The following is a 26,046-nucleotide window of genomic DNA, read 5'->3' as shown; positions in this document are numbered from 1 at the left end:
AAGTAACAAGTTTAGCAGGTGAAGGATATCAACTGAATTATCCACATAAAGGTACGGGTTGTTGTGAACTTACCGTGAACTCTGGGATGCCTCCAAAGGCCGTTTTGCTTCTGGCTTTTGAAGCCCTACAGGCCTAGAGGAGGGAGTCATATATTCTGTGTCCTCCTCATTCTCACCCTGATCCCCAGGTGGCAGTTTTGGCACAGGAAGAGGCCTGGAAGATGAATTTTTTAAAAAAGAAAAAGAAAAAGAAAAGAAACAAAGAAAAAGAATCAACAGCTGGAAAAGTTTCAAATATGAAAAAAACATTTCCAAAACAGACACAACTCAAATTTGACAGAACAAATTATGCCACCTAGGGAACTATTGTTTCTACTGGTAAAGACAGGAAATTAGCAAAAACCACACTAAAAACTCTATGTTCAAATGACCAAAGGTATGACTCTTACATTTGAGATGGGTTACACTGAGATAGATACCCGAGTCTATGACCGTAACACCCTGAACACATCTGATTTAGTCTGAGTCAGGTACCTGATTCTAGTTAGTTCCAACCTCCAAGTAAGTTCCATTATAGTATCTCAGTTTGAAAGCTACTACTTTAGTTTTTCTTTCACTGGGTATGAAATAAGAAATGGTAGGCATCATTTTTTCATATCTTAGGAATGTATACCAAATTCCAATTCTAAAGTCTACAAATGGTTTCAAAGAACACATAACTGGTCCAAATCTTTCTTACATATTACTTAGAGTATAAATACCTTTTCTCTTCAATATCTGACATTAAAAAAAAAAAATCTAAAATAAAAAGAAGAAAAAGTAACTTGGCAGTTACCATTAATTTTGGGACTAGACCCCAGGTTTCTGATTTCAGAGATCTTGTGCTTACCCCCATACATGAAGCTTTTGAAACAAAATTGCCACCCTACCCTATGAAAGGAGATTTAAGACAAAACACCAACCAATTGTGTAAGAAACACACACTGCTGGGTGTGGTGGCACCCGTCTGTAATTCCAGCGACTCAGGGGGCTGAGCCCTAAGCAATTCAGTGAGACCATGTCTCTAAATATAATATGAAAAAGGGCTGGGGACATGGCTCAGTGGTTAAGTGCCCCAATTTCCAGTACCCTCCCCCACAAAAAAAAGGAAATAAAGAAAGAAACAAACATGCACACACACAAATGCCTCATGGAGTATGAATTTATCAGTGTTTATCCTCTTTTTCTTCATACCTTTTCTTAGCATATTCTAAATTCTCTACAAAGATCACCTCTTACATTTATTTGTCCTTCTTTATTTATTGTTTAATTTTCCTGATTAAATCTCATGTACAGTTTTTTCCTATCCCTTCTTTTTTTTTTTTTTTTATGTGGTGCTGAGAATTGAACCCAATGCCTCATGCATGCTAGGCTAGTGCTCTAACCACTGAGCCACAACCCCAGCCCATCTATCCCTTTATCATTGAAAAATTTCCCTTATGTATATATAGCTTGTAAAAAATTCAGCAAATATCCTCTTAAGACTTATGCAATGCATGCTGAAGACTTAGGCAGAAGTGTATTAGTATCTACAATTTGCTTTGAAACATACAACCAACCAAGACAGAGAGCACAATGGATGAAATACAGATAGCATGTGATAAAGTAACAACAATAAAGTACTGAAATTTGAATCCGGGTGGTGGGTATATGGGTGTTCAGTCTACAAGTCTTTCACTTTTATTCTGTTTGTAATTTTTTTCCCTTTTTTTTTGATGGTACCAGGTATCGAACCCAGGGGCACTTAACCACTAAGCCACTTCCCCCTCCCCCTCCCCCGCTTTCTTCCTGATTTTAACACAGGGTCTCATGCAATTGCTTAAGGCCTCAATAAGTTGTGAGGAAGGCTGGCTTTGAACTTGTGATGCTCCTGACCTGAGCCTCCTGAGCCACTGGGATTACAGGCATGCACCACCACGCCTGGCTCTGTAATTTTTAACAGGGGAAAAGATCAAGTGTCCATGAAAGTGCAAGGAAATAAATGGGTACTTTCTTATATAGCTGTAGAAATAAGTTGGTACAACTTTTCTGGAGTATTACTCAACATAAGCATTTCATCACGTGCATATCTTGGGTCTCAGAAATTCCACTTCTAAGAATTTCCCTTGGGAAGCAATCAAGAATACTCATGACAGCATTACTTATAAAACTGGAAAAAAAGAAAAAAGTAACAACCTACATATCAAATAATAGTGTACTGAATAAACAGACTTTGACCAACACAGAAAGTAAGAGAACTGGTGCCAATGGTGTCTCTTAGGGCCTTTAGAGGTTCTACTCAGGACCTAAGAGCCTACAGCCCACTTCTGGTTCCACTACCATAGACCTATCCTTATCTTACAAATCAGGGTTCTCCCTAGAGTCAGTTATACTGCTTGACATAATCTGAAAGAATTTGAAAATCAATGTAGTAGAAGAATATGTAATGACATGCAAAAATGTTCAAATATGTCTAGTGAAAAAATAGCATCAATGATGATTTCATACACATAAAAATGGCAATGAACATATATCGAATTATGAATAATTACTATCTGACTCTAGATAGTAAGATAATGGATAACTTACTCCTTCAGTGTTGCTTATCTACATTTTCTAAATTTTCTTTAATTAACAAAATAGAGAGGTCTTATTAAAAGAGCAATCCAAGAGTACTTTAGGGCTAGGGGTGTAGAGCTCAGTGGTAGAGTGCTTGCCTAGCACGCAAAACACCCTGGGTTCTACCCCAACACTCTCCCCACCCCATCTCTTTGATGAAGTCCATAAAAGTATAAAATGTACTTTCTTGTCACAAAGCATTTGGGTAATATATACTTTAAAAGAAAGTACTGGAGAACAAACAGGAAGCCAGAACTTCAGAGATCAAGATTCAAGAAGAATACACAGAAGTAAGCCTCATATTCGAAAGGAGTAGGCCTAAAATTCTGCCTGTAATTCTCTAGAGCTGTTGCTAATCCCTAAACTTTTTATGCATGGGGCTAGATTCTGAGAAACCAAGTGGGCAGTCACAAACAACAGAGGAGTCAAGCAGTTATTGTTGTAGTCTTGCTAAGTTGAAGAGACAGAGCTGGAATTATCAAATACAGCCTTTACAATAATTATAATTCATATGCTCAAGAAACAGGACAATAAACAATTTTATTAGAAAACTGGAATCAATAAATTTTAAAAATCACATGGAAACACTAGAATTTAAACACACAATATCTAAAAATAAAAATATAATGGTTGTATTTAGAGCAGATTAGAAACAGCAAAAGAAACTTCAGGAACTGAAATGTAGTAAAAACCATTCAGATTAATGTAAAGAGAAAAGAGAATGAAAAATACCCAAGCCTATTATGAGCTGTAAGAGACAGTGAAATAGTCTGATGATGTTCAGGAAATTAAAAAGAGGGCTGGGGATATAGCTCAGTTGGTAGAGTGCTTGCCTTGCAAGCACAAGGCCCTGGGTTCAATCCCCAGCACTGCAAAAAAAAAAAAAAAAAAGGAAATTAAAAAGAAAAGTCCCGGACGAAGAGAGACTGCAAAGTTCAATCTGTTGTAAGAATACTGGCTGAGAGACAGGTGTGCTGGTATAGGCCTATAATCTCAGCTACTCAGAAGGCTGAGACAGGAGGACTGCAAGGTAAGGCCAGCCTCAGCAACATAGTGAAACACTGTCATAATATTTTTTTAAAAAGTTTGAATGTACCTTAGTGATAAAGCACCCCACTGGGTTCAACCCCCAGTTCCACCAAAAAAAAAGGTAAAGTTGGGTGTGGTGGCATGTGCCAAAAACAGCTTATTCAGGAGTCTACAGGTTTGAGGCCAGCCTCAAACACTCAGGAAGATGTTGTCTCAAAATAAAATATAAGGTAATGGGGATTTAACTCAGTGGCAGAACGCTTGCCTAGCACTAGCAAGGTCCTGAGTTCAGTACTCAGCCCTGGGGCCGGGGGGGGGGGCATAAAAGGGGCTAGGGATATATAGCACAGTGGTACAGCACCCCTGGATTTAATCCTCAGCACAGTGTGGGGAAAAAGTGAAATGAAGATATTTTTAGTCAAACAAAATCTAAACCAACGGATAGAAGAGCACTAAACACACAATTTCACATATAAGCACACACACACAAGGAAGTTTTTTAGGGAGATAGAAAGAGTCCAGACAATATCAGGAACAAAAGGAGCACTGAGAAATTTAAATGTCCAGAAGTATCAGGAGCCACTAATTTAAAGCATGATCTAACAAGTCAAGAGTACATGTTGGAGCTGGGTGTGGTGGCACACACTTGTAATCCCTGCATCTTGTGAGGTTGAGGCAGGAGGATCTCAAGTTCAAAGAGAGCCTCAGCAAAAGCAAGGCGCTAAGCAACTCAGTGAGACCCTGTCTCTAAATATAATACAAAATAAGGCTGAGGATGTGGCTCAGTGGTCCAGTGCCCCTGAGTTCGATTTCCCCACCCCTCACCACCCTGTTCCTCCCCTCCAAAAGAGTACATGTTGGAATCTCCAAGGTAACTCTCCCCCTGCTCCCCCACATCAAGGACTGACTCAAGGGATGCTTAACCACTGCTCAGTGGTTAGCTCTTTTCATTTCATTGTGAGACAGGGTCTGGATAAATTGCTCAGGCTGGCCTCAAACATGTTGATTTCCCTGCTTCAGCCTTACAAGTTGCTGGGATTATAGGTGTGTGCCACCATGCCCAGCTCTCTAGAATAACTATTGAAAGAATAATAAAAGGGCTGATATGGTTAAGGAAAAAAAAAAGCTTTAATACAAAAGAAATAGGAGGAAAAAAGGAACCAAGAAAAGAATAGAAAAATGGGGAGAAGAATAAGAACAAATATTCTGATTACCTCAAGACCAAAAATGCCAGACTGAATTTTAAGGGAAAAAAAAACAGAACAAAACCCAAAATACAATGCTTGTGGGGAAACATACCTTAAAGGTCAGAAAGTAGAAAAGTAGAGAAAGGTCACAGAAACACTAACTAAAGATAGCTGATGTAGCCATTTTCATTAAGACAAAGCAAAGCAAGCAAGAAGTAGAACTATATAGTAACAATAGATTTAAGGATAATATAAATGGTTACCATTTACTATAAATAATTTTAAATTTCTATTATTACACAGACTAAATACACATGTAATACAAAAGGACAGAATTAAAGGAACGAAGAGAAATTCACAATTACAGGGGAGAATTCAACATACTCATTTTAGTTATCCGATAGAACAGGTAGGTTTTAAAAAATCTGAGTGATAAAAGATTTGATGGTAACCTGACTAACATGTATGGAATGCTATACCCAACTGCAGAATACACAATCTTGTAAGACAAAGGTGACACAAATTATTGGATCATACCATAAACTAGTCAATAAAGAAGATGGTCTCTAACCACACTGGAATGAAGCCAGAAAGCAGAATAGAAAATCTTTTTAAATATTTAAAAATCAGGTAACACATAAATAACTCATGAATCAAAGTATTAACAACAGAAAAAGCATATATTTTGAACTTAATGAAAATGGGGGTTGGGGTTGTAGCTCAGTGGTAGAGCACCTGTGTACTGGTTTTGATTCTCAGCACCACACATAAATAAATAAAATAATAAAGGTCCACTGGCAATTAAAAAATGATAATGAAAATGACATCAAAATTTGTGGAATGCAGGTAAACAATTGTTATAAGCTGTATATTTGTGTCCTCCCCAAAATCCACATGTTGAAGCCCTAATACCCAGTGTGGTTACATTTGAACATGGAGCCTCTAAGGAGGTAAGGTTGGATGATGTCCTAAGGGTGGGTCCCTGATGTGACAGGAAGAGGAAGTAGAGACCCCAAAGAGCTTGTTCTTTTCCTCTGTATACATACACTGAAGAAGGCCATATAAGGACACAGTGAAAAAAGATGGCAGCCGTCTGCAAGCTAGGAAGATGACCCTCACCAGAAACTGATCATGCTGACCTGGTTCCCTGATCCCAGATTTCCAACCTCTAGAACTAAGAGTAAATAAACTTACACTATTTAAAGCACCCAGTCTGTGGTGTTTTGTCTGGCAGCTCAAGCAGAATAATATAGTATCCATTTAATGATGCTAGAAAAAGTAAATTAAGTCTGAAGAAAGTTGGAAGAATAAGATAAAAGCCTGGAACAGTGGCAAAAGCCTATAGTTCTGTAGCCTGTAGCTACTGGAGAGGCTGAGGCAAGAGGATCATTTGAGTCCATGAGTTCAAGTCCAGCCTGGACAAAATATTGAAACCATATCTTAAAAGAAAAAAAAGAGGTGGGGCATGGTAGTACATGTATGCCTGTAATCCCAACTACTTGGGAGGTGGTTAAGGTAGAAAGATCACAACCTCAAGGGCAGCCTGGGAACCTTAGTGAGATCTTGTCCCAAAATAAAAAACACAAAGGACTGGGGATATAGCTCAGTGTGTGAAGTCCTAAGCTCAATGCCCAGTAGGGGCGGGGGGGGGGGTGGGGGGGGGAGGTAGAAAACAATGAAACAGAAACAAAAAAAAAAAAATTTTTTTTTTTTGGGTGCTGGGGATCGAACCCAGGGCCTTGTGCTTACAAGGCAAGCACTCTACCAACGGAGCTATCTCCCCAGACCCAACAAAAATTTTTTTAAGAAAAAAATAAACAAAACCAAAATTGCTTCCTTCAAAAGATCATGTGACAAGCCCAGCAAGAATGGTCCATAAACAAGTACACAGAAAAGAGAATGGAAAGACAAATTTCAAAACATAAGACATGATCACTTTTACACTGTACAAACACAGATCAATTTTTATTTTCCTCTATGCTTTTCTGGGTTTCCTATAAACCAACAGTTTAAAAGTACTAACTCCAGTGAATGAAATATAGCTTTAATAAACTTACCTGGCAGCCAGAGAATAAATGGCGTTGGCAGATGAGGAAGGTTTGATTTTGGGGTGTTCACACTCTGGACCTGCTAATGGGCTGCTATTCATACTCTGGAAAGTAGAGAAAAGTGTTTGAAAAGAACTTCTTTAAGATGGCTAAGTATTTCCTCTTATAAAACTTTTCAAAATCACAAGAATATTAATACGGACATGGATCTCACTATTAATGTCATGCCTACAGGTTATCAACTCTGACAAAAGCATCATTGCTGTCAGGCTCTGAAGAACTTTCAAATTTAAGGGAGTGGGAAAAAGATTTCAAGAGACTCAGAGAAATGGGTTGAAATTCTACAAAGATTCAAGAAAATTTGCTATCTACAGAAATATTATTTCTAGCTTAAATAATGGATATATGAACTCAAATGGTCATTCAGTATTGATACCACCAGAGAGTCACAACTATCCACTCTAATTAGACGGTTAGGTACTCAGGTACCACTTAAGCATTACCACCCCTCTTTCCTTGCAACCAAGAAATATTCATCTGGGGCTGGGGTTGTGGCTCAGTGGTAGAACACTTGCCTAGCATATGTGAGGCACTGGTTTCAATTCCCAGCACCACATATAAATAAATAAAATAAAAGTCCATTGAGCACTTAAAAAAAGAAAGAAAGAAAGATTCATCTGAGGTCCAAGACATTTCTCAACTCCATCCTTCCCATTTTGTCTCTTCAGATTACCAACAACCTAGTTGTTAATGTTTCCATCAAAGGTCCATCTCAAATTCAATATAACCCTCGTAACCAGTTCCAAAACCTTTTGAGTATATGTGCATGTGACTTCTTGGTTTTTCCACATACTGCTGGTTTTCTGCTTTAAGTCTATTTCATGCTCTCTAAAAGCTCCACCTATTCTGGCTGCCCACTTCTGTTCAGAAACAAGGACAATTCCACTTGTTTGCTTGGCACCAGCTATACTATATCCCCCTTTTTTTTTTTATAAACATCCCCTCTCAAACTCACTTCTTTTCCCTTCATCCTGGAATGGTCTTCCCTGAGAATTATCTTCCTACTGCTTAGTTCTGTGCCCCATCCCTTCCTGTACCACCTACCTCCACTCAACTCTCTCCATAGTCTTCTTCGAACTGTTCTTTTCCATGGCACTCATCATTGCAAACATACTATATATTTTACTCACTTGTTTATTTTATCTTTCTCCCAACAGAAAACAAACTCTGTGAAAGCAAGATTTTTTTCCTGGGTGCACAAATGAATCAATAAATTACAAATATTCCTCCTCTCCTATCCCTCAGCTCTGAACCCCTTATTGCATGTTGAGACAAAGGATCATTAACCTGTCTTTTTTCAATCTATTTTCTAATCTATCTTGCAAACTACTATTAGATTATTCTCTTTAATCCATCATTTTGGTCACAGCATTGCACTAATTTAAAACCTTCAAATGTTCTCATTTCCTATGAAATAAATTCAAATTATTTTGGAAGGGAGTACTTAAGGTCCTATAATATGGTGTTATTGCTCCCTTTGAGCCCTTTCCCCTGCTGTGATTGATACACACTTTCTGCTCTATGTATCATACCACAATATACTTAAAGCATTTCTGTTATCATGCTTCTGATCTGTCTTAAAACTATACCCAGACCAGATCCTCACACTCCCATGACTTAGGCATGTAATCAATTTTGCTTATTCTTTTTCATGTAAAAAGCTGGGAGTGGTGGCACATGCCTGCAATCCCAGCAGCTCAGGAGGCTTAGGCAGGAGGATTATAAGTTCAAAGCCAGCCTCAACAACTTAGCGAGGCTGTAAGCAACCTAGCAAGACCCTGTCTTAAAATAAAAAATAAAAGGGTTGGGGATGTGGCTCAGTGGTGAACATATACATTTGTGAAGACAAGGATTATATGTTATATTACCACTGTTATTCTGTACAAAACCTATCAAAAAACTTAGATCTATAAAATGTCGCTCCCTGACATTCATTAATAAGATAAATAATTTTAAAACTAGGACTCACCATGGAAGTATCCAAACTGAATGTGCTTCCAAGCCTGGGCACATCTGCTCTGGCCTCCATTTGTGAAGGCAATGAAAATGGAAGTGAGTGCCGGTTGGTTAATTCTCTTCCTGTCCAGGGGTCACTAGCACTCGGAGTAGCTACTGGCACTTTGGGGATTGGCCGGGGCAGCCAGGAGTCTCCAACGCGACTAGAGGGAACAGGAGGCAGTTTGTCTCTGGATGGACAATCGCCTGGTGTACAAGGAAGGGGGCGTCTCTGAGGCCGGGCCTCTGCTCCAACAGAATATGGCCTGTCAGGAGGGGGTGGTGGGGGAAGATCTCTAAGTGTGGGAGGTATTGGCAATGGTTTGTCCTTGTGAAGGGAGCCAGAAACAGTCTGTGGAAGCAAGGAGGAAGCAAATCAATCAAAGTGCACTAATGCACAACCAAAAAACAGAAACCTATAGAAATAGATAATGCTTTACCTTAGAAGTAGTTCCCAGACCAGAAGTACTTGAAGGAACAGATACTCGCTGTTGCAGAAGGTCAAGTCGTGGTGGCACTGGGGGAAGGGAAGCTTGTGGGGCCATGGAGAATGGAGAAGGAGGCCGTTCCACCTAGGACCATTGAAATTCAACAGTTTACTCTTGTTCAGGGAACCAAGATGGTAAATATTATGTGAATATGAAATAAAATGACCAATGGGCCAGACGTAGGCTTAGGATCACACAAACCTCTCTTAAAAACTCAGAAATTTCCTGAGATTCTAACATGTCCAGAACTATTTTTGTATCACCATAAGAGGGCACTCTCAATCACAGAAATACCACGTAGATGGCAAAACTACAAGTAACCGCATCTAGAAAGACAGTGCTACAGAAAACTTCCTAGCTTACAATATTAAAAAACTTACAATTTTCTACCACTTAATCTCTGGAGAAAGAAACAATCTTTTTCAGGATTAAAAACTCGGACCCATATAAAAAGAAAAGGATAGGGCTAAGGGTACAGCACTCAGTGGGAGAGTATTTGTCTAGCATGTGTGAGGCCCTGGGAACAGAGATATTACTAGGTGTCAGTATACTGTACTATACTATACTATCTACTACATACAGAACACTACTAGAATTTACATCACAGACCAGTCTATTGAGGGGATGCTTGAAAGCATGGTATGCCTTGGTAGTGACAGGTACAAAATGAAAAGTAGGGAAATAAAAATGAATTATTCCAGGAAAAGCAGAAGGTTGTATAACAAAGCAAAAGTAATCACTGTATAGCACACTAATTGGCACAGTAGGGAGCAAAATTATTTACACATTAAATACTGAATTAGGCAAAACGGTTAGAATAACCTATTCTAACAAACTACAGTCTATGGCTATGGAGTAGAAAGGAGAGAGGAGATAATGAGAGATAGAAATCTGAGGTGAACAGATAACAATCAAGAGAAAGCTGTACAGGCATATGGTTCAGAAATGAGAAGATAGAAGCTGGGCATAGTGGCACTTGTCTGTAATCACAGTGACTCAGGAGGTTGAGGCAGGAGGGTCTTAAGTTTGAAGTCAGTCTTAGCAAATTAGTGAGACCATCACCAACACAGCAAGACCATGTCTCAAAATAAAAAAAAAGCTGGGGATGTAACTCAGTGGAACGAAACCCCAGTACCACCTCCTCCACACACACAATTTCAAGAAAATATCAGGATGTCGAGAAACAAGCACTTTCATATTTCATACACCTTTAGGAGTGACTTTCGGACAATAAATTGGGACAAATTTTAAAAGCTATCCAAAAAGCTAATTATTTTCATTTAAAGATTTTATGCATAAAGTATATAATAAACCATAAGGTACAAAAAATAATAAAAATACCTACATACCTACCATTTATCTAAGAAATAAATACCATTGATTTTGTGAAATACCTATGTGCCCCTCCCCTGATTACATCCCTTTTCCATCATCAACTTAAAATATATGTACTTGGGTTTGTTTGGGAGGTGGGTCGATCCTGGAGATTAAACCCATGAGTGTTGTAGTTCTGAGCTCCTTTTTTTATTTTTGAGAGAGATTCTTGCAAAGCTGTCGAGGCTAGCCTCAAACTTGTGATTCTCCTGCCTCAGGAGCAGCTGGGATTAGAGGTGTGCACCAGTGCATCCTGCTCTATACATTCTTTATCTAGTAGTTCCAGTTTTAGAAATTTACTCTACAGACTTGCAAAATACATCAGTACGTATGAGCCTAGAATCAATATGTCCCTTAAGAAGAGACTAAATTATGGAATAGTCAAATGACAATACACACATGAAGCTGTTTTTTCTAAAGCTAGGAGAAAAGTGTTCATTTTCTTTCTTCGACAAAAAGGTTATATACTTAAAGATTATACACCTAATAATTTTGAACAAAGTTTACTATCTCTCTGTGTTGAACAGTGTTTCACCTGCATCTATATTCTGTTCCCAAATAAAGTTTCTCCTCCTAAGAGCCTTGTCTGAGCCTTCTGGTTCCATTTAGCACTTCACATTAAGTTACTTATCTAGACAATAACACATTGCAAAAGTAACATGAGCTAATTGTAAAAAAATTCAAATACTGATTCCATAAAATTATAGTCCTTCGAACTTCCATTCTAAGAAATAATAATTTGATATGTAGTCATCCAATTTTTTCCCCTATGTATATATTAAAGTTTAGATATTAGGTGTGCCGGAAAAGCTCATGTGTGAGACAATGTAAGAAAACATAGAGGTAAAACGATTGGGTTATGTGGGTCTTAACCTAACAATGCATTGATCCCCTGATAGGGATTAACTGGGTGGTATAACTACAGGCAGGTAGGGTATGGCTGGAGGAGGTGGTTATTAGGTACATGCCTTTGGGGTATGTATTTTGTTCCTGAAGAGTGGAGCATGCTTGCTTTCTCTCTGCTTCCTGGTGCAATGTCTTGAGCCGCTTTCCTCCACCACACCATGATGTTCTGCCTTGCCTCGGGCCCTGAGGAATTGGAGTAAGCCATCTACGGACTAAGGTCTCTGAAACCATGAGCCCCCCAAATAAACTTTTCCTTCTCCAATTGTTCTTGTCAGGTCTTTTGGTCACAGCAACAAAAAAGCAGACTAAAACAGTATATTAAAAAAAATTTATAACTAAAAAACTGTTCTAGAGAAATGAGATCATATTACACCTGGTAAACATAGTTGCCCCCCTTCTTTTTTTTTTTTTTAAGGTTTATTTTGCAGTGCTGGGGATGGAACTCAAGGCTTTTCACATGCTAGGTAAGTGCTATCACCAGCCTATAGGTGCTTTTTAAAATTAATGCATATTAAACTGCTTTCCATTTAAGTAAATGGAACTCATTCTTCAGAGCATTGGATTATATGGTCAGCAGAACAATAATTCCCTTAATCCTCAGAACCTGTGAATATATAACTTTAACTTGACAAAAGAAACTTTCTTGATTTGATTAAGGATTTGAATCTCAATATGGGAGAAATCTCTCCCATTTCAGGTGGATCCAAGCTAAGCCCACAAATCATTATTAAAAGCAGTCCTCGAAAGGACTGAAAAAGGAAGAAAAGAGTCCCAAAGCTAAAGAATGTGGCTGGACCCTAGAATATGGCAATGACCATTAGCTGAAAACCACCAAGGAACATAGGCTCTTAATCTCACAACTGCAAGATACTAAACTCAGGCACATAAGAGTTAAGAAACAGATTCTCCCTTGGACCCTTCTGAGAGGAATGCAGGCTGTCCATAACCTGGATTTTACCAGATGAGACATGTGTTGAACTATAAAATAGTAAATTTGTGTTGTTTTAAGTTGCAAAATTTGTGGTAGTTTATTATTGCAGCCAGAGAACACTAATGGATACATGAATATAAAGATAACTACATCTATATTCTTGTATACCTTGTAATTTGTTAGGATAAATTCTTAGTTAGATTTGCTAATTCAAACCACTGAGCTACATCCCCAGCCCCTTTTATTTTTTTGAGACAGTGTCTCACTAAATTGCTGAGGCTGGCCTTGAACTTGGGATCTTTCTGCCTCAACCTCCTGAGTCACTGGAATTACAGGTGTGTACCACCACGATCAGCTCAAGTCAAATATTAAATTTTAACAGATATCAAACTGTCAATCAAAAAGATGGAACTACCAGGCGCAGTAGCGCACACCTGTAATCCCAGCAGCTCAGGAGGCTGAGGCAGGAGGATGGAGAGTTCAAAGTCAGCCTCAGCAATGGCAAGGTGCTAAGCAACTCAGTGACACCCTGTCTCTAAATAAAATACAAAATAGGGTTGGGATGTGGCTCAGTAGTCAAGTGCCCGAGTTTAATCCCTGGTACCAAAAAAAAAAAAAAAAGATGGAACTAACCTGTACCTATCTCAATTACAAGTGGGAATGTCTGTTTCTCACAATGAGTGTTATTACCTGCCTATAATAATTCCATGAAGAAAAAAGGGCATTTTAATTTCAAATAAACACATATACAAATACACCTCTTTATTTTTTGGTACTAGGGATTGAATCCTGGGGCACTTAACCACTGAGCCACATCTCCAGCCCACATTAGTTCTGATTTTGAGACAGGGTTTTGCTAAAATGCTGAGGCTAGATTTGAACTCTCCATCCTCCTTCCTTAGTCTCCTGAGCCACGGGGATTACAGGCATGCTCCATCTCCCCTAGCTGCCAGTAAACTTTTAATAAATAAACAGACAGTATTCTATGAAAAAATATAAAACTGCATGAGAGGTCAAATGAATCTCTTTAAATGCTGACAGTGTCTTATGATGGGCCAAGACTACTGTCACCTTCAAAATATCAAGAATGTATCACTCAAAAGACCAGATTTCCTATTACTCATTATTGATCTACTATTGATAAATTTATCAAATTCTGCTTGATGTGATTTCAAAGTAATTACCATGTGTTCAACTCTCAAGTAGTTAATTACAAATAAGATACCATGCAAGGCATGGTGGCACACATTTGTAATCCCAGTGACCTGGGGGGCTGAAGTTGGAGGATCCCAAGTTGGAAGCTACCTTGACAACTTTAGTGAGACCAAGTCTCATAATAAAAAATAAAAAGGGGGCTGGGGAGATAGCTCAGCTAGTAGAGTGCTTGCCTCACAAGCACAAGGCCCTGAGTTCGATCCCCAGTACCACAAAAATAAATAAATAAATAAATAAATAAATAAATAAATAAATAAATAAAATAAAGGGTCGGAGGCATGACTCCATGGCAGAGGTTCAATTCCCAGGACCACAAAAAAATAAAAAACAAAGAAAAAGCCCTGGCTCTTCACTTCTGAGAATTTACAATGGAAAACACATTTTGGGGGTGGGAGGTACTGGTGACTGAACTCGGGGCACTCAACCATTGAGCAACATCCTCAGCCCTATTTTTCTGTATTTTATTTAGAGACAGGGTCACACTGAGTGGCTTAGTGCCTTGACGTTGCTGGCTTTGAACTCTCGATCCTCCTATCTCAGCCTCCGGAGTTGCTGAGATTACAGGTGTGTGCCACTATGACTAGCAGAAAATACTTTTAAAGAAAATATTACACAGTGATAAATTCTATGGCCAGGCCTAGATTACCTATGTGTAAACAGGTGTGAACTAGAAGAGGAAAGGGAGGGTGTGGTCTGAAAAGAGAGAAGACTGAGCTAAATTGCACAGAAATTGCCAAGACAAAGCAGGGAGAAAGTCTAAGTGGGTTCACCTTCCTGGACCAGAAAGCATAAAGTGGAAAAAAATTATCAAGGTCAGGTGCTTAGAAAGGAGAACACACTTCACTCACTAAGAAATGAGAAGTCACTGAAGAATGTGAGGTCAAGGAATGAAGTGGCCAGATCTGTGTTGTAGATCAATGACCTTGTAGCAGGGAGAATAGAGGATGGTGAGAGACTGAAATAAAGGGAGATAAAATTTATTCTTTCAATATGTTTATGCCAGGCAGTCAGGTGTTGATATAAAAGAAAGTTTCTTTTTATATCAAGGAAATGCATCCCTTGAGTACATAGCATTCTAAATTATAGACTCTAAAGCATATCATTTTATTTACTAAAGATTTATTTACTAAAATCTTCAAAGTCTGCGTTAGTAAGATTTAATGAGTAAATCCTTGTTGTACCCTACTCTCTGAGGTTAAAAGGATTTGATCACATCATTCTTTACCTTCATTTTTTCCTGTCTTTACTACAGCCTTTCCAGGTTGTTTAGCTTCTACAAGGTACAGCACTTCCTACCACCCATCTGGCTAACTGTCTCTTTTTTTTCTTCCCCAACCTAATACCTAACTTCAAATGACAAAACTCCTTTATAGAGGAAAAAAACAAAAAATAAAAACATGTACTAGTCACAGTAGCATATAAAATAGGGTCTAGTTCTTTATTTCCCTCTCATTTTCTCCATCAAGATACATAAGTTAAAACCCAGTTACTAGGATACACGTATTAAGAATGTGGGCCTTAAAGCCAGACTGGCTGGCTGCAAATCCTAGGTCAAATAACTAGCTGTATGATCCTTTGCAAATTCCTTAATCTCTCTATGACTCAACTGGTTCATTGTTAAATAAGGATAATAACAGTCTCGGAGGGTTGTTGTAAAGATTATAAATTAAAATAAGTAAAGTGCTTAATACAGTATCCTAGAGCAAAAGCTCAATAAATATCAGCTATAAGTACCCTTTGTAGTCTGGATGTCATAAAGTGTTCCTTGGTTATAGAAATAGTTCATAATGCTATTTGCCAATTTTTGAAACTATAGTCCTACCTTGGCACCTGCCAATTCCTTCATCATGAAGAGAGAATCATCAGCTCGTTCATCATCATCATCATCATAATTTGGGGAGGGAGCTCCTTCTGCTCCTTGCCTCAACAGGCTGCCACTTCCTCTAGGATCAAATGGATCTACCACAATGGGTTCAGTACCTTTGATTTCACATCGGCAGAATGGACAGCCCTGACCTTCTGATTCCTGAAGAGAAAGCAAAAAATAGTAATGAATGCATCTAAAGTATTTAATATATTTGTCTACTAGTAAATTTATTTCCTAGACAAAAAAATGAAATCAAATGGCTGAGGGTATAGCTAGCGTAGAGTGCATGCTTAGTATTTGCAAAGTCCTGAGTTTAATTCTCAGCACAGGAAGGAAGGGGGGTGGGAGGAAGGGAGGGAGGAAAGAACGAAGGAAAAATGATAGATTTAAAATTTAAACCCAGCCCACATACCAAGCCTACCCTTATATCTATAAAGGATATAATACATGGTTTGGATCTATACCTGCCAGGATGTAAGACAGGACGTGCACATGAGGTGTCCACAGGGCTCAATCTTTACATCTTTATCATTTTCAGCACATATTTTACACAGTTGGAATGTAGAGCCCATCTCACAGTATAATTCATATTGTTCCTTTGATTAAAAAAATTAAATTATTTGTTGATGGAATGACAGTAACTATAAATGCTAAACAAAAAATTAAAGACTGTTACTTTTTATACAAATTTTGTTCAAATAAAAATGTCACAACTATTGTCAGTGTTCTCTTACTAAACCCGAAACATCTAATCTTGGGTCCCATTTTAGGCTGTATGATTAGAACAAGAAATCACATAAATTCACTAATCCAGTGAATATTTTAAAATTAAAATGTTCTAATAACTCATATTGCCTGGAAAGTGTATCCAAAAGCTTGGCTCCAGTGATATGGTCATAATGCAAAACACAACTCACCTGGGTCACTTTGATATGATCTTGGGGAGTTGGTTCACATAAGCCTGTCAGGTCAGGATTCTGATTTCGTCCATCAGGAAACAAATAGCTGCAAAAAGAATAACCAGCCTTGTGGTTTTACTGAAGTCATTTTATCAGTGCTTGTTAATATACACAAATGATATCTAGCATATTTTTAAAAAAGAAATAACTACCTTGGTTTGCAGACTGTACCAAAACAGTTGGTCCACAGGTCACAGTTTTCCTACCCCTGTTTTAATCAATGGGTAGCCACAAGATATACATTTTTAAATTGCATTTTTTAAAGACCTGAAACATCTTTGTGTACAGGTTGAAAAAATTGAGACATGTATTTAAAAGGAATGAAAGAAGCAGCAAATTAAGGCATTTGAGATCATCAATCAGGGAGCTTCTAGAATCAAACTGCACTGACATTTAGGGCTGCTCAATGCAACTGTAGAAGGTGATGCATAAAGGAAAATGGAATTTTGTAATCACTATAAACACACAAAGTAGTTTTCTGATACATGGTCAAGAATTAGTATTTTTAGAACTTAATGATAAGTACTTTGAATTCCCAAAGGTATAGCTATTCTGGAATAAGTAAGAACTTACTAACATACATTACCAAAAGTCAAAAGCCTGAAGAAAAGCTGCTGAGTCAAAATGAAATTAAGATGAAGACAGATGTAGGCCACTGAATCTTGCCTACTCTCATTAGAAATATCTAGTCGCTTTAATTTTGGCTAGTCAAGTAAATGGTAAAATTTCCTGCTAATTGTGTATTTTCAAATCTAATGCAGATTTCAAAGGAAGTTAATATCTGGAAAAGGAGAAAGATAAATTTACTTATGGTAATAACTGAAGCAATAGAGAAAGAATTTCACTTTATGGAATTCCTATCAAATAAAAACAAAAGTCGGACTGGGGTCGTAGCTCAGTGGTGGAGTGCTTGCCTAGCACGTGTGAAGCACTGGGTTCAATCCTCAGCACCACATAAAAATAAAGTATTGGGTCCATCTACAACTAAAAATACTTAAAAAAATAAATAAATAAAAAAGGTCTACAGAATTTGAAAGACAAATCAATATAACTTGTTAATGTTTCCTGAATCTAAATCTTAGGAAAAAACATGGAATAAGTCATTTATAATAAAATTACAGTCCCTAAGTTCCTAGACTCCAGGAGATAGTAAGTAGTGAGTACTCACAAGCCTTCCCTGAATCCATCAATCAGTGCTTGGAAGAGAGGTTTATTGTGAGGAATTGTTTGGAGAATATTCCCATCAGCAGTAACATAACCAATAGCCCACTGACCCAGACGAGTACAGCTCAGCCGGAAGATGTAACTGAGAAGAGAAATTAATAGAAGTTTTAATATATAATCTGGTATTAAGGTGGAATGCAAGATAAGAGACATAAATCAAAAGGACATCAAGAATAACTTTGCAGTAGGGCGTGATGGTGCATACCTATAATCCCAGCTACTCAGGAGGCTGAGACAGGACTGCAGGTATGATGTCAGACTTCACAACTTGGTGAGACATTGTCTCAAAATAAAAAATAAAATAAGGGCTGGGAATGTAGCTCAGTGGTAGAGCATCCCCTAGGTTCAATACCCAGTACTGGGGGGCGGGGGGAGGAGACAACAACTCTCTAAGCCAGGTACAGTGGCACATCCCTATAATCCCAGCTACTTTGGAGACTGAGAGGAGGATCACAAGTTCAAGGTCAGCCTGGGTCACTAATTGAGACCCTGTCTCAAAAATATTTTAAAAAGGGTTGGGGATATAGCTCAGTGGTAAAGAGTCAAACCTCCCCCACTCCATCCCAAAACCCAGTGTTGCTGAGAGAGAGAGAGAGAGAGTGTGTGTGTGTGTCTTCAGGGGGCTAGAGGTATAGCTTAATGGGAGGGTATGTGCATACCTGAGGCCTTGAGTTCAATCCTTAGCTCCAAAAAAACATTTACAAAAAACAAACAGCAATGACTCCAGGCCAGAAAAAAGACCACCTAAACCCCATTCTTTTTGTACTGGGGATGGAATTGGGGCACTTTACCATTGTGCTACATCTTCAGTCCTTTTCATGATTTAGTCTGAGACAGGATCTCACTAAATTGCTGAGTTTACAGGCATGTACCATGGTGCCTGGTCCTATACTCCATTCTAAAATGGCTTGAAAGCACTGATCAAATAACAGGATTTAAGCAAGTCAATTCCTCTGATAAACAGACGTGAATCGTACTGCAGAATCTTGGCCACTGGTAAACTAAAACAAGATGTTTCTTCTATTCTAGAAGTCATAAGAGAAAAAAATTGAAGAGAATAAACCTCTTTGCTTCATGACACTGACCTGCCAGGTTTGTGAATGAATTTCTGGAGCCGAGCTTTCACTTCATCATACGTCAGGAAAGCCATGTAACCAGGATGAGTTACAGCAAGGCTGTTCCAATTCCTGAGCAAAGAGGACCAGGGCTAAAGAAACAAGAGATCAATCACAGGCTATTCAGACATACAACTATCCTCAGAATATAGAACAACAACTTCAATTCTCAACTATAAATTCTTAATTCATCATCACAAAGTCTCAATTATTCTGTCACTTTGGAAGAAGACAAATGTTTAGGACATTAAAACCTTGAAAAGCTAAGAAGAAAAGAATATATGCTTATAGTGAAAAACTTAACTATACAAAATGAAATTCAAGAAATTGTAAAGCAGCTCTAACTACCAGTAGTAAGGTTAACCAAGAAATAAACAAAAATCAGGAAAATAGGGCCTTCATGTTCAATTAGTAAGTTCCAGATAAATGCTTATGCAAGTTGACATACACACACTGGAGAGAAAATATTTTAGGAGAAAGAAATGAGTTCTTTGTGAAGCTCTGACAATAACAGTAAAGAATTTGAAAACAGTAGGAGAAAAGTTGGAAATTTAACACAAATGTCCAATAACAGAGAACTAAAAATATATATATTATCTCCATGTTCTGCTACTTCTATAACCATTAAAGTGATACAAAAGAAGAATATTCAATAAGATAGATAGATATGAGGGAAAAAAGTAGGCTATATATTAATTAGTGTGTGTGTGTGTGTGTGTGTGTGTGTGTGTAATACAGGGTGGTTTTAATTTATTTGCTTATAGTTCCTAAATGAATTAAAACACTGTAATAGACAAGCCCCAAATTTTATTGTTTATTTTTAAAAGTTTATCTTCAGAAAAGAGGCAGTAGCAAGATTAGTGTATGTTTTAGCATCTTACCTGAAAGAGTCGGGTAAAGATGTCAAATTCAAAAACTGAAATATAATCATTGCAGGTCAGATCAATAGTGGATTTCAGAGCCATGGCCTCCAGCCCAGAACTGATGGGATGAACTTCATGTAGGGCCTGTCGAAAGCTCTTCCAAGGGACTATTGTCCTGGGGTGGGGGTGGGGTGAACACAAAGTGAGATAACAGATAATTCCAGACACCACTACAAACAAGGAAAAGAAGGCAAGCCCATTAAGCTCTCAGTATCAATTCTTTGAGTTATATTTTGGATTGAGAGTAGAAAAGGAGTAAGAAATATTTAACTTTCTAATGAGTAAATTAGTAATGAAGAAGTTTTTTCCCACTATTCTTTGCAGAATGGCACAAATTAATCCCCTTTCCTCATCTTTATTGGCACATCTGTTCTATTAGAGAAATATAAGAAGAGAAATGAGATTATCCTTTTAATATAATAAATGTAATCTCTGGCCAGATTTATACTATTTAAAAAGTTTGTACTGAAACTAATTTTTTTTTTATTTTTTTTTTTTTGTACTAGAGATTGAACTCAAGGGGCCCTTAACCACTGAGTAACATCCCCAGCCCTCTTTATATTTTAGTTTGAGACAGGGGCTCCACTGTTACTAAGGAACTTGCTAAATTCTTGAGGCTGGCCTTGAACTACAATCCTCCTGCCTCAGTCTCATGGAGTTGCTGGGATTATAGGCCAGTGCCACTGTACCTGGCTAAACTAACTTTTTTTTTTTTTTTTATTGGCATGGGGTGAGGGGTACCAGGGATTGAACTCAGGGGCCCTCGACCACTGAGCCACATCCCCAGCCCTACTTTGTATTTTATTTAGAGACAGGGTCTCACTGAGTTGCTCAGCATCTCACTTTTGCTGAGGCTGGCTTTGAACTCAAGATCCTCCTACCTCAGTCTCCTGAGCCGCTGGGATTACAGGTGTGCGCCACTACACCCAGCCGAAACAAACTTTTTAAAATCATGTAAAACATTCTGTGGTTCTTTAAGGAATCTACACTATCAAGGTACATACATAGGGGAAATAGGCTACTGAAAGAACAGAGTTCTAATAGAGATGAAGAAATTATTTAACCTAAGAGTGATAAAACCCCAGATAAGGCTAATGAAATATTATGTATTTCTCTTCTCAGGATCTTTAAATAGTTTCATTGCCTTTGCAAAGTTTATATATTCACCTGTCTGAAAATAAGAGACCCTAGGCTGTCTTAATGTCTTTTTCAATGCAGTTACTGAGTCAAAGAATAAAGTAACATTTCTACCCATCCTCTTCAACTAGGCTTTTTATGGGGCAGTAGGTAGAAGATTGGGGATGGAACCCAGCAGCTCATATATACATGTATCCTACCACTTAGCTACACCTTCAACTCCCCCAATTAGGTCTTTAAAATTATGAACTAGTCTGTATTTATGTATAAATGATTTCTATTTTTGTTTTCACTAGTGCCAGGAATCAAACTTAGGACCTTACACATGCTAGGCAAGCATTCTACCACTGAGCTATATACCTCCAGTCCTAGAACTCTTACAAAGTACTTATAGGAATGTAAACTGGTATCTTAGTTGAAGACAACTAAGATAACACTCACTGAAGCATTGTTTACAACAGAAAATAATCTGAAATGTAAATGTTCACTAATAGCTGAACAGATCTGGAGAGAAAAAGAAGACTAATCAATCATAAAGCATGGGCTTCAAATAAAAGTTTTATTTCTTAAAAAAAAAATGATTAGGGCAAATAATAGTGACCAAAAGTAGGAAGTAAATACACAAATTTACTTTTCTCAAAGTTCTTTCACATTTTAAATATTTTGTTAAAACAGTACACAAAAACTTCATAAGTTTCAGTTTTTCATAATTCAAATTCATCATTTTGAGACTTACTTTTCCCCAAAAGCTTTTCTCCAGAATTCTGCAGCATCTGCTTTAGTAATCCGAAATGTGTCTCCTTGAAAGAGTCCACTTGGAAAGATGCCTTTTAGTTCTGCCAGCATGTGGCTGAAGATTAGGGACAGTTTGGTTAGGTTTCGCCTATAAATGATCAGAAGTACAATAATTAAACACGTAAGTTATTTTTATTTTAAATGCACTGAATTCATCATATAAGAGGTCTAATTAACATGAATATTAAAATAAAAAAGGGCTGGGGGTGTAACTCAGTGGTAGAGTACTTCCTTAGCATGTGTTAAGGCCCTGGGTTTGATCTCTAGTACTACAGAAAACAAACAAAATGAATTTAAAAAGAAACTTTTCAAATATACTTTCTGGTCAATATTATTTAAAGATATACAGAACTATAGAAGAAAGATGGAATGTGCTATTATTGCTAATCTTAAATACTCAGTGATATCCTTGTTGAACAAAAGGTTTCAGAAAATGTTTTGCTTTAGTATCAGGTGAAAGATGCAAATATAGGGGCTGGGGTTGTGGATCAGTGGTAGGCTGCTTGCCTAACTCATATGAGGCACTGGGTTTGATCCTCGGCACCACATAAAAAATAAGTAAGATAAAGTGTTTTCTTTTTTTTTTTAATGCTTAAAAAAATGATGCAAATATAATGGAAGAGCACTATACCTCCTCCTATCTCCCCAAATGAAATGCTAGTATCCAAACCACACAAAAATTTTAACATAAATGCATATGCTACCAGTGTTGTGAATAATTGGTTAATTTTGTCCTAACCCCTATTTGATGCAATTACAAAGATGTTGCTGGCTGGGGAGATAGCTCAGTTGGTAGAATGCTTGCCTTGCAAGCACAAGGCCCCGAGTTCGATCCCCAGTACTGCAAAAAAAAAAAAGATGTTGCACAGCACCAATTTAACAGATGATGTTTTTACTTTTAGATGTGTACGATGACCAGTTTATCTTTGCTTTTTTTTTGTACCAGAGATTGAACCCAAGGGTGCTTAACCACTGAGCCACATCCCCAGCCCGTTTATATATTTTATTAGCAACAGGGTCTCGCTGAGTTGCTTACAGCCAAGGCTGGGTTTGAACTCTCAATCTTCCTGCCTCAGCCTCCCGAGTGGCTGAAATTACAGGCATGTGCCACCAAGCCCAGCACTTTGCTATCTTTAATGCTGCTGTCATACAGAACTGATATAGAAGCCTTATGTACTCTTACATGGCAAACCAGCTATCCATTATTCTTGCTTATTTTCCCTTGTCTCAATAATTTGTATTTATGCGTCCAAAACTTTATTCTTGTCACATACGTGGACTTACTATAAAATTTCAAATCAAGTCATGATCAGTTATTGATGCTCTAAAAATCCTCTTCGATAATAACAGATTTTTTTTTTTTAAATGTTACAGTAGAGGGTCACCATTAGTGCCATCTTTGAATCTTTCCCGGACAAAATGCAGCAGACAATTAACAGACCCTGATTCCTTTGTAAAATTTTGCTAAGATCTTTCTGATCAATTTTTCAATAAATCACCTTAAGAATTTTTTTTGGAATCTTACTTTTTCATGGAACTATCTTTCCTTGGTTTTTCCAAGTATTATTTATATTTTTTAAGGGGAATAGTAGCAAGCTATTCCCCTTTTTTGTACTGGTGATTGAAATAAGTGATACTTTACCACTGAGTCACATCCCAGTCCTTTTTTATTTTGAGACAGGGTCTCACCAAGTTACTAAGGGCTTCCCTAAGTTGCTGAGGCTGGCCTAGAACTTGTGATTCTTCTGTTTCAGGCTCCTGAGTTACTGGATTACAGGTGTGTGCCACTGCACCCAGCAGGTTATTTCCTTTCTAGGATTCTATTTTATTCCCAAAGGCGCCCACCAAGCTGGTAAAAGTAATATTATTTGAAGATATTCTAAAAATAATTCAAGTATAAGATCAAAATACATGCATGTATCCAATTCCTAGACCCCTTTAATTTTTTCCTTCTCACACCTTGAGCCCTTTTGATTACTGTCAGGATTCTATCATTAACCAAAGAGAAAACAAAAATATCGACAAGATCAAGATTATACCATAGAGCTGGAGGTGTAGCTCGCCTAGTAAGAGTGAAGCCCATGTTGTACACCTAGCATGGCTTTAAAAAAACAAACAAACAAACAGAACGCATCACAAATGGTATATGAAACAAATAACTTGATAGAAAACTTGCAAAGCATAAACTACTCTCAATGAATTTACTATGAATTCTGCAACAGGACACTAAACTGCATAATCAGGGGATCTGGATTTTCAGATATCTATACAACATTCTGCCAAATGTTAATCCTTAAAGATAGGGAAGGAAGCTGATATGGTGGTGTGCATCTTTAATCCTGGAAACTCGGAAGGCTAAAGCAAGAGGAACTCAAGTTCGATGCCAACCTGAGCAACTTAGTGAAATTCTGCCTAAAGAAAAAAGAAAAGAAAAAAAAAAAGCTAGATATGTAGCTCAGTTTGCAGAGCTCCACTAGCTATAATCTCCAGTATGGAGAGGGATGAAGTGGGATGGAGTGGGATGGAGTGGGATGGAGTGGGATGGAGTGGGATGGAGTGGGATGGAGTGGGGTGGAGTGGGGTGGAGTGGGATGGAGTGGAGTGGGGTGGGGTGGGGTGGGGTGGGGTGACCCACAGAAGTTCATGATTCCTTAAGATATGTGAAACTGAGAACCTATGATGAGTAAAGAACAATGCTAAATAGTATAACAGAATAATGTATGCGATGTAGCATTCATAGTTAGTCCTCCATACACCTGGATCCAACCGAGGATCAAAACATTAAAAAGAAAACTCATCTGTTCAGTCAGCAAGGCCCTGGAGAGGGACAAGCAACCCTGATGCACTGGTCATATGCACTGTGGTTGTGATAGTGTCACATGTTCACCAGTGTTTTAAGAAAGCCAGACACCTGAACTGGACTATGAGATATATGTCAAGGGACACATTCCTCACACTCTGCTTCCTAGAATCAATATTTATCTTTTTCTAGTACAAAATTAAATGCATCAAATTATAAAACATGTTTCCTTAATATTTTCTGAGATTCCCAGGGCTTTTAATGTTTCCAGAATGTATTTTTCCATTTTCCATAAGACTCAAAAGAAGTAAAGCTCTAAAATATCCACTAAAAAGGCTGCAAAAAGTAGAAGAGTGAAAAAGACTCTGAAGAGGGTGACCACGACAAGAGGAGTGACAAGAAGAGGAGTTTAAGGATGACCCTAGTGTTAAAGACTACAAAGACCTGGAAAAAAGTTGTAGTCTTTTCAGTACAATGTTATCTTGAGGACAGACCTTAATACTGGGAGAAACATTGCAGAAGATGCATTCAAAGGTGAGTTCAGACTGAACAAGGAAAATAATGGAAGAAAAGCCCAATAGTGAAAGTAGGAGATACACTGGATCTTCTCACTGGAAAGAACAAAGAAGTAGAAACAGATGGAGGCAATGATGCGAATTATCCTGAAGAAAAGTGTTTGACGAATACAAGTGATAAATATCAAGTGGTGTTACAATAGAGGAAGAAGTTAAAATTGCCTAAGAAGAGTATGTCTTAATAAATGGATTGCATTTTACCCATGAAGATATTTTATAGTGGTGGGGAAAGTAGTCAACATAAAAAAATAGAACATTCTTACTAAAATAAAATTATTTCACTGTTTTGGGGGAAATGAAGGAAGGAAGGAAAGAAACAAGGTTGGGTGGCTGGAAATTGTGTCTACTGAACATAGGCTTTTTGTCATTATTCCCTAAATGATACAGTACAACTATTTATGTTACATTTATACTGTTTTAGATATTATGAATAATCCAGAAATGATCTTTATAAAGCATGCAGGAAGATGTACATAGGTTATATGCAAATACTAAGCCATTTTATGTAAGGGACTTCAGTATCTGCAGATTTTGCTATCAGAAGGGATACTGGAACCAACCCCCTTAAAATCAAGGGACAACTATACATCATGCTTTTAGGTTATAGAAAACTGAAGAAAACAGGTTTGAATCTTACTTCTTCATGGAACTATCTTTCCTTGGTTTTTCCAATATTGTCCTTTCTAGCTTTCTTTAGTTTTTCTTCCCATCTAAGAGGTATTTTCCAAGAATTTGCTCTCTGCTATTATCCATTATTTCTCTATGTACTTTCTTTTCTTCC

At 37.8% G+C, this 26,046-nt stretch overlaps 1 protein-coding gene across 1 annotated transcript in view; it reads right to left on the bottom strand.

Annotated features, from left to right (window-relative positions):
- The window catches only part of Cbl (Cbl proto-oncogene), a 91,977-nt gene that overhangs the window by 5,856 nt on the left and 60,075 nt on the right, over positions 1-26,046 (bottom strand). The window contains 11 exon segments of the mRNA XM_047517578.1: positions 74-214; positions 6,911-7,005; positions 8,931-9,308; positions 9,397-9,528; positions 15,693-15,896; positions 16,202-16,333; positions 16,655-16,742; positions 17,865-18,002; positions 19,006-19,127; positions 19,917-20,073; positions 21,832-21,978. Coding sequence (XP_047373534.1) covers positions 74-214; positions 6,911-7,005; positions 8,931-9,308; positions 9,397-9,528; positions 15,693-15,896; positions 16,202-16,333; positions 16,655-16,742; positions 17,865-18,002; positions 19,006-19,127; positions 19,917-20,073; positions 21,832-21,978 — 1,734 coding nt within the window.

Source organism: Sciurus carolinensis, chromosome 11, assembly GCF_902686445.1.
Source record: "Sciurus carolinensis chromosome 11, mSciCar1.2, whole genome shotgun sequence".
NCBI lineage: Eukaryota > Metazoa > Chordata > Mammalia > Rodentia > Sciuridae > Sciurus > Sciurus carolinensis.
The sequence above is the reverse complement of the archived record's forward strand: the minus strand, read 5'-3'. Positions and strand labels throughout refer to the sequence as shown.